The sequence below is a fragment of the Phyllostomus discolor genome, chromosome 2 (genome assembly GCF_004126475.2).
Source record: "Phyllostomus discolor isolate MPI-MPIP mPhyDis1 chromosome 2, mPhyDis1.pri.v3, whole genome shotgun sequence".
Lineage (NCBI taxonomy): Eukaryota > Metazoa > Chordata > Mammalia > Chiroptera > Phyllostomidae > Phyllostomus > Phyllostomus discolor.
The window spans coordinates 49237215-49249159 of NC_040904.2; the positions used below are offsets into that span (position 1 = coordinate 49237215).

Here is an 11945-nt window from a genome sequence, read left to right on the forward strand (position 1 = left end):
AGGGAGCTGAGAGGGGAGGGGACTACCTTCCCCAATACATGCCCAAGCCGTTCATGGGTGTATGAGGAAAAGGGGCACAAAAAGAGTTTCAAAGACGTAGATACCTATATCTGTATGTCAAATTAAATAAGAAGGCAGTGAAAGACAAATACCATATGATCACACCTATAAGTGGAACCTAATCAACAAAACAAACAAGTAAGCAAAATATAACCAGAGACACTGAAATAAAGAACAAACTGACAGTGACCAGAGGGGAGGGGGAGGGGGGTAATGGGGGAAAGAAGGAGAAGGATCGTCAGGGAACATGTATAAAGGACCCATGGACAAAGTCAACGGTGGGGGGAAAGGACTGAATGTGGGAGGTGGAGGTGGGTAGGGTGGGGGAAAGTAATGGGGACAACTGTACTTGAACAACAGTAAAATAAAGAAAAAGAAGCTCTATCGCCTTCATTGTATTAGAGCCAGAAACCTGATATTGCCTATACCACCACCTACATTTTTCTTCGCTCTACTGATACCCTCAAGCATCTCCTTTCCAGATGTAATTTCATGATGTTGGTCACCGATAAGACAAGGGATGGTGTAGGAAAGGGAGAGAGACAGAAACAATTATAGAAAACTAAGTACAGCATAAAGGAATGCAGTCAAGTGAAACTGGCTTCTTCCAACAACAGTCTGTTGCCCTCAGCAGTTCTGAAAACTGAAAATCACACACACCACACTAAAGTGTGCCACTCAGGCTAAATCCAAATCACATTTTAAAAAGATGTGTCTAGGACGTTTGGCAAGTGAGGCCCAGGACTCATGGAAATCACATAGCTTGGAAGTCAGACAGCAAGAAAAAAAGGATAAATAAAAGGAAAGAAAAAGAATGACAGGAGAAAAGCTGAATGGAAAAAGAAGACAGGAGAAAATATTTTTCCCAGTAAGAACTGCAAAATTTTCCACCAGACAACTCTGACTCTTGGCTGAGTGGTCCATGTATCATGTGAATGAAAATGTAGGGTGGGCAGGGCAAAGCAGGAAGCTCTGTCTTGTGTCTGCCATGTCTCTGAAGGCCCAGGGTGGACTGTAGGTCCCAGCTTCATCACTGGGTAAGCACACTGCCCCTTTACACAGAGGGGGCCGTGGCCATAGCAGAGTCTGGTAAGAGAATACCTGCATTCTGGACCCAGCATTCCTTGCTGACCCACCTTGATTTGCCATGGAACCTCTGAAGCCAGTGCTATTAGTTATTAAGTGACAGAGACAGACTTCTTCATGATCTCTCCAAGATCTTCGAGCTGTAACATTTTTTATAGTTGCAATAATGACCACTCCACATCCTTGCTAGACCACATTTCTTGAGTAGAGTATGGTATTCATTCCTCCCTCTCTCACCCCTATTGCACTGCTCAAAAGCAATGATTTTACCTGAAGAGAGAGAGTTGAAGATGTTCTCTTGGAGGCCCTATGAGCTCTAAAATCTCTGATTCTAAGAAGCCCACAGTTTACTCAATTCCTTAGCGATACAAAAGAACCATTATTACACCAAATCTGATGAGTTTATACTTCAGGTGAACCCACCCACCTTTCAGAATTTCTCAAGCCCCACCCATGAAGCAAATGACATTTTATCAAACATTCCCAAAATAATTCACAGGGCTATCGTCTGGGAGTTTATCAGTGAGCAAATATTAGTGACAGAATGCATTTGATTCTCAAAGATGGGATCAGTGAAGAGAAACAAGCAGTTTATTACTTACTTTTATTAAAACCTGTAAAGGAATCCCTGATTCACCAGGCTGAGATAGGAGAAAACTTATAAGCTGTTGCTAGCCTCGTTTAATGGAATTTTAAACCTCGGTGGTACTTTTTGCAATTGAAATGAATAAAGAGCTGACTGGGCCTTCAAGTGGACACCCGCTTTGAGGGGAAAACTGGGACTCTAACTTCCTAGCACACAGGACCTAAGAGCTGGCCAGACAAAGAATCACCCAGGTTTCCTTCCTGAGAAGTAGGACAGTCAGAAAGATGGTGACTCAGGGATTCTGATGATTCAAGCCCCCCAAAAGGCTCAATTGTTCAAAGAGGGGTGGGGAAAGTCTCATCCCCTGAGGAAATAACCACTAGCAAGGTTTTAGAACAGCTATTTCAAGAAGACATAAGCCTCCAATGTGAAATAATTTGGAGAACAAAGGCGCATAGTCTACACATAGGCAAAAAGCGATTTAAACATGGGGTTTGGAAAAGGTTTTAATTCAGAACTAACAGCATCTACATCGTGCAGTTGTGGCCTACGGCTTCAATTTTTTTGTTGTTGTTAAAGGCATTCATCTAGATAGAGATGGAAGTTCATAAAACAGAATAAAAGTGAGAAAACTTGAGCTTACTTTTTTTCTTTTCTCAGGGCCACTAATAGAACACATTATGGTCAAGAAAAGGGGAGCTTAGACGACTGTAGGAAGGAAATAAAATTCCCCAACTTAATTGCATTTTTTTCTTGTTCCCCTTTAATCCTGAGAAGAAAAACAAAGGTCAGATGGCATAGAGCACCAACTCAGAAGCAAAGCATGCAAGGGCAGGCTTGTTCTAAGTTAAAAAAAAAAAATAAATAAAGAGCACTTAAGTTTTTTTTTTTCTTGAATGGCTGGAACAGCAGGAGAAAAACAGATGACTGTTAAAGTATTCCCGATTATAAAGCACACTGATAAAAAAAAGGCTCTCTTTTCGTTCCTTTAAATTCAACAAATGTATATAAAGCAAGCAGAATGTGTCAAGGATTTCCTGAAACATAGTTTTAGGTCATAAGAATTAAATGAGGAAAAAACAGAGAGAGGGAAGGAAAGAAGGTTTGCAACACAAGCCAGGGTATGCATGTAGAAAAGAATGGCTGGTGAAACAATCTGTAGCCCTTTTGTAACTTTCTCCCCCAACTCACCAACCAGGAAAGCAAATAACCAGTGGGAGGCTGCCACACAGTGACCTGTCTCAGCAATATGTCATGTACCAGGAACCAAGCTATTATTTACTCAACAAATAGATACTGAGCATTATCTGCAATTGCCCCCTGTAGGTATTTGGGGAACACATAGATTCTGAGGATTCATCTCAGACGTACTGAACCCAAATCTCTAATTTTAAATCACATTTTTAATGCCCGGATGATTAATAATAATCACCCATCTAATAATCATCCAGATCTGGGAACTCCTACTCTAGGAGATGTAACAATGACTAAGACACTTCTTGACCTCAAGGAGCTCACCTAAGTGATAGAAAGATACGTGAATTTCCCCACAGCAAGATTAAACATGAAACATGATATGAGAGGGACACATTCTTTGCTGTGGACAGTTAGAGGAGTGAGAAGTGATGGATTGTTGGGAGTTGCACAGGAGGTGAAAGAGGACCTCACAGAAATAGGTACATTTGTGTTAGTTAGTACAGCTACCATTTCAACACATAGAGAAGGAAAAATCTATTAGAACTAATAAAAAGCAGAAACATGATGCCAGTGTTGGAGAAAAAGAGGCCCTGTCCCGGGCACTTTACATAAATCTTCTAGGAAACCCAACCCAAACCAGTCAGGAAAGTCCTATCATTTCCCCATGTTACAGATGGGGCGAGTGAACTCAGGAATTTTATGAAATGTGTTCACAGTCACATAGCTCGAGATTGAGGAACTGAAGTTCAACCCCAGAGCTATCTTATTCCAGAGCCTACATGCCTCCCAAAGGAGAATAAACAAAGCCCAGATGTGCAAAAGTGTCAGACACATAAGACCAGGCGTCCATCGTTGCCTCTGCCTGGAGGGTGGCAGAGTTGGGGGAGGAAGAGCCCTTTCGGTTAAAGGGAGCCAGACTGTAGATGCTGTATTAAACTACGTGGTCTTTGTACGGTAGCAAGGGGAAACCACTGAGGGTTTCCCAAAGAATACTATGATAAAAAGCTTTACTTTAGGTTTTAGACTATGAATCACGACTTATATCTTACAATAGGAAATGATAAAAATCAAAAGTTTGAACAGTCTTGCCTTGCCTTTAAGCAAACAAGTATAGCTAAGAGCCAGGTGGAACTGTTGCCTCGAAGCTGTTCAGATGAATTCCCAACATGCCGGGTCTTGGAGAAGATTCTACAGAGGTGGCCTCAGGATAAATGCAATGTGTGTCTGTTATCCTGTAGGACAAGGATCGGCTCATCCCTGGAGCTGTCCAAACCTGGCAGTAAGATAGCCCTGGAGACTACAGCATTCTCTGGGACCTGAGGCGGCCCCGTGGGGCAGAGTACACAGCACAGGCATGGCAATCAGTTATTGGGAGAGCCCAGACTCCTGAATTCCATTCCTGTGCTCATTTCGTCAAATCAGATTGTGTGATACTGGGCAAGACCCTTTCCCTCTCCAAATCGCCCTTTCCTTGTCTGTGAAATGAGAAATTGATCCGGACCAGGCACAGATTTTATAATTTTTAATTTTCCCCCTCCAACACAACCGCATAAAAGATCTGCTTCTGTGAGTGGTTCAGCACCTAGGATATGTGTGTGTGGGACAGGGGAAGACAGGGGAAGCAGCATCTCCCAAGAGCTTCCACAGTTTGTAAAGCCCTAGCTGAGAATAAATGTACTTCCTTATCTCTAGGAAGCCTGCTAGTTCTGACTCTATTATAAGATTTGCAATTCTCAATTCCTGGCTGTAAAGTCCTCACTGAATTCAATCTGGCCCGAGATTATCTTTTTCAAGTGCAAACTGGATCACTGAACAAAAGTCATTCAACAACAACATGATCATATCCAAGCATATGCAGGGAACGCCTCAGTCTGTCATCAGGAAATGAGTATTTTAGGATCCATGCCTGTCAAAACCCGAGGATATTCTGTTATTATTTGAGATTTTTGATTTACTTTCAAAAGATAGTGTGTATGTGTAACATTCCTTGGAAGCCATGCAAAGGCTAAAATTGTGGAAAGGGGGGACGACCATGATGCGTGGTAGTCAGCGTTCACAAAAATATTCCTGCAGACTCCAACCATCAAAAATGAATTTTCAAAGAGATTATAAATTATGTGGATCTAAGAAACATTGTCTGCAGGAGTAGGGAAGAATATGGAGAAGATGCAAGACTTGTTTTGCTCTCAGAAACATTCCTGGTATTTTATTTTTACATTAATTCACACATTTTAAAAAGAACTTTTAAACTTTATTGGTTCACTAGACCACACCTAGTAAGTTCAACCACTGAGTGCCTATGACTAACTCCTGTAATCAATTCACTGCAATGATTTGAGGCACGTTAAACCTACGGCTTCACCTTTTTTGACCTCCAGCCAGGGCACAGGGTAATGATAAATGTTAATATTTACAATGAAGGAAGCTTAATTACAGAACTGAAGAAATGCACATGTTGTTACTTTGTGGTTCTTTATTTTCATAGGACCTGAGAAAACAAAAATCTGCCCAAGATGTATGACGAAAGTATCAGTGGGACCGCCAGCCTCAATCTGAGACTCCTGGGAAGAGTATGCTATGGGACCACCTGTGTTCTCCTTTGGGAACTAGCTTAGTATGTATGTCTTCAGCTGTCAGGTGCTCAAGGTCCCCTCTCTGCCTACCACTGACTGATTTTTGTAAGACCACCAAAAACTGTCTACTCATTAAAAAGAAATCAGATTTATACTTAATACATGCTTTTGCAAAGGTATCAAGAGGCACAAGTAAGTAGAAGACAAATCGTGGAAAGGATTCTGGCTCTCTCCTGATTAACTGCCTGAAATAACATAGTGAACTCAAGCACCTTAGCCACAGCACTGAGAGTTAAGCGTTTGTCTCTCTTACGATTTCCTGAACTCCACCAACACCTGCAAATCTACCAAGCACCCTTTCACCTGTGAGGGAGCAGATCTTCAGGAAGGGGCTACAAAACATACATACATGGGTATCTGCATGTGGTGTGTATTTTCACCACTCCAGGAAAGCAGCCTGGTCCATTGGCTGGCATGAGCTGCCACTTCTCCAAAAGCTGTATACAAGACATTAACATATTGACATAAAACTATGGGCAGAAAGGGGAAAAATGCAAGTTAAGAACAATGTGAATGAGTGAGAGTGGGCGTAGGGTTGAGGAACATAAGCTACATTCTCTGTGCTGAAGCATCCAGATAGATCTTCAAAATTGTGGATATGGGGGAAATGTTCACATACACCTGTGCCCCCGACACTGAGTTCAGGCAAGTTGAATAGACAGAAATAAAAACAGAAGGAGATCACTGGGCATCTAATGTTGAAAAACCCAGTCAAATGCTTACCTCCAGACACAGAAAGCCTTAGTGAGATTGCCTCACACAGAATTCACCTTTTCCAAGCATTCCTTCTCGTTAACCTTTGATCTTAATATTTTGTGGATGCAGAGGAAGAGAGAGATTTGTTCAAGAGGGAACCTACTTTTAACTTGTCTGTTTTGAGAATGCTTTTTTTTTTAAACCTCAGAGCAGAGGTGCAGACAAGGAGTGGAGACAGCAGAGAAATGGGTATGAGGCTACACCAAGAAATGAAGCAAGAGAAGACCTTATGGTAGACTCAGTTCTGGCAAAGTCTCAAGAATTAGATTTAGTGGGAACTTTAAACATCGCCTAATCAGTACAGTCCTTTTTGAGAGAGAGATTAACTGCAATGGAGCTAATCACTTGCCCAGGTTCATCTAGTGTTGGTTACAGAGTTCTTGCCACCAGATACCTGAATCCACAAACAGAAGACAGAAACATGAAAGAATTATTATGGCCCTGTACTATTGTTTGGTTGTGATTTCTCCAATTTTTTTCTCCTTTCTCAAGATTGCTGTGGCTATTCGGGGTCATTTTGTGGTTTCATACAAGCTTTTGGAATATTTGTTCTAGTTCTATGAGATACGCCATTGGTGTTTTGATAAGAATTGCGGTGAATCTATAGATTGCTTCGGGTAGTATGGACGTTATGGATGCCAATTCTTCCTGTTCATGAGCACATTATATGCTTCCACTCACTTGTACCTTCTACAATTTCTTTCTTTGGTGTCCTATAATTTCCCAAGTACAGGTCTTTTACATTCTTAATTAAATTTATTACAAGGTATTGTACTTTATTTTTTGATGTAATTATAAATGGGATTGTTTTTGTTAGTTTCCCTTTCTGATAGTTCATTATTGGTATATAAAAATGCAACTGATTCTGGATATTTATTTGCTATCCTGCCACTTTACTGAATTCATCTATCAGTTCTAGTCATTTTTATGGTGGAATCTTCAGGGTCCTCTATATAAAGCTGTGGTGCATTTACACAGTGGAATACTATTTTCCTATTTGGCTGGGAAAAAAAAAGAAACGGAGGAGGAGGAGAGGAAGAATAAGAAGGAGAAGACGATCTTCCTTTTTGCAACAGCATGAATGGACCTAGAGTGTATTACGCTAAGTGAAATAAGCCAGTCAGAGAAAGACAAATACCATGTGATTTCACTTATATGTGAAATCTAATAAAAGAAATAAACTAGCAAAGAAAATAGAAACAGACTCATAGATTCCGAGAACAGACTGACAGCTGTCAGAGGGGAGGAAAGCTGGGGCCTGCGTGGAAAATGTGAAAGGATTAAGCAAAAGAAGAGAAAAAACTTACAAAACACAGACAACAGTATGGTGGTTATCAAGAGGAAAGGAGAGCGGGGGTAGAAGTGGGTAATGGGGGGCATTTTTAAATGGTAATAGAAGGAGACTTGACTTGGGTTGGTGAACACAATACAAAATGCAGATGATGTATTACAGAACTGTATACCTGAAGCTATAAAATTTATTAACCAATGTCACCCCAATAAATTCAGTAATTTTTTAAAAGAAGCATTAAAGAAGACTCAAACTAGCAAGAAGTCAAGAACAGTGGAGTGGGCTCAAGAGAGCACCTGGAGCCGCAGGGATCGTTAGGTGTGCACTCTGGTTGGTACCTTGATGTAGGCTCTCTGCAGGTAGTTGTAGGGCACTCGGCGCTGGAAGTCGCTGCGCACATCCTCGCTGACGCGGTGGCGGGACGCAGGGCCCCCAAGACGCTGGGTCTGGCAGCTGTGGTAACAGCGCGCCCGCTCCAGCAAGGCACGGAAGAAGGGCAGCTCCGCCCCGGGCCCAGCGCCCGGGGGCGCGAGCGGGCTGCGGGCGGCACAGTGGCGGGCGCAACGCGCACGGATCTCCCGCAGGCGCCGGTGGCTGCGCAGCGCCGCTTCCAAGTCGTGCACCGCAAGCTCGTAGTCCTTTCTATAGTAGGCGGCCACGCCGCTAGCGTAGAGCTGGTCAAAGGGCTGCAGAGGCCCCGGCTCCGACTCGGGAACCGGGCGCAGGCTGTCCGGGGGGCCGCCCCTCAGTGGCGGCAGTAGCAGCAGCACTAGCAGCAGCAGCAGCGGCGGCGGCGGCGCCGAGGTGCGCTCCCGCATTCTCCGCTTCGGAGAGACACGGGATGGCCACACTCCCCAGACCGCTCCCTGCACCCGGAGTCCCGGCCTCTTCTCCCACCTCTGCGGGTGAGAGAGCTGGTCCTGCGACGATCTGGCTGTCCTGCGAGCCCCAGGTGACCGCCGGCGCTCGGAGGACTGGGACGCGGAGGCCAGTCCGCCGGCAGCTCTTAAAGGGACGCCCACAGCTCACACGCTCCTCCTGCTGCTCGAGCTTTCGAGAGCTTTTCGCCGGCGCTCAGCGCGCGCCCTGCCGGCTCCCGGCCGCAGCCGCGGGGTGCCAAGGGCTGCACACCCAAGTGCCAGGCACAGAGGGAGGCTGCTTGAGGGCAAACTGGGCGAAGCTCTACACGAGGTGTCCCCTTCTAGATTGCAAAGCGGATATGATAACTCCCTTTTTGGAGATGAAGGAAGTCTGGAGGAGTGAGGTTGGGGTTCTTATCATTTTCTGGAATTGATACATGACCTCGCAGTTTGCAGGGATCTTCAGCTTCGGGGGAAGCACTGAAGCTCCGTCTCAGGCTGTGAGAAAGCACTAGAGGGCCAGTTGGCCCAGTTGTGGAGGCTTGAGAAGAGTGATCATTCCTGGTTTATAGACCTCACCCTCTGGGCCTTGGGAATCAAAGCTTATAGCTTCTGCTCTTAGGAAGGGGCCCTCCCCTGGCTACTCATCCCACTTCGTGTGGGTGTGTGTCTGTGCAGTGGACAGGGAGTTGGGGGCTAAGGAGGAACTATAAATAGTCCTCCTTTCTATGCAGACAGCAGTATTACAGGACCCAGAGAACTGCTGGAGGAAGGAGCCGCTGTACTTAAAATTCTGCCTCTCTATTCACCCACCCTGTGACATTGTGCAACTGAGCCTCAGTCCTCTGTCTCCTACAGCAGACAAATGTCCCAACATGTCAAATAGTTCTCAGTTATAAATTCTTCTAAGAGTTGAACAAAGAAGAAATTAATATATCCAGTACCCACAGGACTTAAGCAATGAGTATCAGCCTTGGAATGGGAAAGCTGACAGAAATGGCTGCCAGACTCCAAGGGACTAGCAGAAGGCTTTCCTGTTCCTCTGCTTCTCTCTCATAAATACCTTCTGAGCCAAGATGTTCCCTCTTCCCTTTTCTTTGGCTCCACAGTCTCACAAGGATTCCTAAGAGCTTAAGCAAAGGACCCTTGACTCCAGGCTGCCTCCTGAAGGCATTCTTGTGGTCTTCTAGTGCCTGTAGCAATTTCACCAGCCCTCCTGGTTACTGGAATGGTGAGCAAGGCGAGGGCAATGGGAAAGAACCACATGTGTCACGGAGTTGATGTGACTTTCCTAAAGAAGGCTTTCCTGAGGAATCACCACTATGCCCAGAAGGTTGCCAGAGTTTGATGCTCATCCCTTCATTTATTTTGTTGAATTTAAGCACTCTGACCATGAATAGCCTTGGCTCTATAACTCCAAGAAATGCCAAAGAATCATTTCTTATTATTTTTCCCCATTGAACCTCACTTATTTGCCTCATCCCTCTGATGGAAAAGTTCCAGTTTGGAGCTGAGTGTGTATTCAATGCTTTGGATATTCAATTTTCCAGAACTTGCACTTGAGCCATCTGCCTATTTTCTGTAGGAATTGTCTCTCTTGTCAGATAAAGACTTTGGAGTCCAGAGTCATCAATCCACTTATGGAAGGTTTTAAAGCATACTAGGTTGGGAAGTCCTCCTGTGGGGTCACTTTGCCATAGATTACCTTTACATTCTTTGATGCTTATGCATTATTTAATATTTGTCTATTAAACTCACATCTTTGGATGCCTACTATCAAAATAAGTGTTCTCAGGGAGAGAAGAGGCAAATGAACTGGGGTAAACTCCTGGGAGTTTACAATGTTGTAAAGGAGACAAACATTATGTATAGAACTATGATACAAGATTGAACGTGGTACATGAGAGACAGGATAGTAAGAAGCTAGGAAAATTCCTTGGCATATCAAATAGGGAAAATGAGACTGATAGCTGAATACCATGGCCAAGCAATTTATAGCCAGATGAAGACTGTCACCAGGGCTGAAACCCCCAGTGCTTGGCAGAGGGGAAAATAAGGATGTCACCCTTCAGGGTAACCTCTCCTCCCCTGGCCTTTCCTCCCTGGAGGTAACATCTTGGTCTTAGTAGTATTTCAACTCCAGGCCCAGAAAAGCAGCAAAACCAGTGAAGTATGCCAGAACCAGCTGCAGTGACTAAAGGCGCCTTGCCCTGTCACTGACCAGCCAGAGGAGACCATGAGCGTGAGAGGACACACTGGAGAACCGATGAATATTCTACTAAACCCTCCCCCGGGGATAACCCCTAAGACTGCAAGAAAGAGATAAAAGCCTCAAAACAAAGGACCTATCTCTCTCACTCCCAGCTCTTGCGCTCTCCCTCTCGAGAGCAGTCAGGAGCTATTCCTTTTTTTTCTTCTCCCCCACCCCCCACTTCTTTCTTCACAGGAACATGTCTCCTAAACTTACAGCAATGGGATGGGCAGCTGGCAGCTTGTCCCAGGCTGATCTCCTGCGCCTGTCTCCAGGGCACCCTTTTCTCTGACTTCCCAGTGGGCTAAGGCAGCTCAGGCTAATCTCTCCTGTTGTTTCTTTTATTCTAAGCCCTTCCTCGTTTCACTGTCCCTAGCTCTAATAAATGTATCCTCATAGTCACCTGGACTCATGTTGTGAAATCTTTCCTACAGGAAGTCAAGAACTCACACACTACAGCTGGCCCTCGGCAGGCCCACTCAGGGCCAGGCCACTGTCCTGTTATACATGTCATATTGAATTCAAAATGCTATGGAAATTCAGAGTCCACAATGACTTCTGGTGGAAGGATCTAGGAAAACTTAGAGGAAGAATTGACATCACAGAGTCAAAACTTACCAAACTTCTACTGATCTGCAAACTGTCCATGTGCTTTCAACCTTCTAAGTGTCTTACTACTTTATTTCCCTCTGTACAAATCCTGCCTGACTTTATAGAGTGTTCAATCGACATCTCAAATTTTCTTGAACATTGAAATCACCTGAGAAAACAAGAATAATGATATCTGGCTCTCACTCTGAGATACTGTGATTTAATTTGTCTGGGGTATGGCCTGAGCACTGAGATTTTTTTTAACAGTTCCCTAGGCGATTCTAACATGCAGCCAAGATTGAGAACTGCTGTTCTGGCATTAACATCATAGCTCAGAGAGTAAGTCTGTGAGTCAGAACTTCAGGTTCCATGGGGAATTCATGTGTCTGAGATGTGCCATTCCTCAGATCTCCCCTTCCCAAGAAGGACTATCTGGTCTGCCTTTTAAGCCTGAATCAGGACCAAAGCTCATGACAGTATGGTGATGAGAGTGATGATGGGCCCAGAAGTTGATTTCAAGCAATGCTCTAGCCCATGGTATCAACTCTGTGTTGAGAAAGACAGTCCTCGGTAGATCTCTCACACTCCTGAATGTCTTGCTGGGTGTACCAAGATTGCACTTCTTCTTTACTTG

At 44.3% G+C, this 11945-nt stretch overlaps 1 protein-coding gene across 1 annotated transcript in view; it reads right to left on the minus strand.

The window, feature by feature from the left end:
* Positions 1–8572, minus strand: part of P3H2 (prolyl 3-hydroxylase 2) — a 153288-nt gene extending 144716 nt beyond the window's left edge. Inside the window, exon 1 of the mRNA XM_028505186.2 lies at positions 7948–8572. Within this exon, the coding sequence (XP_028360987.1) occupies positions 7948–8427 (480 nt within the window). The 5' untranslated portion in view covers positions 8428–8572. The remainder of the gene's footprint in view (positions 1–7947) is intronic.
* Positions 8573–11945: the final 3373 nt, after the last annotated feature.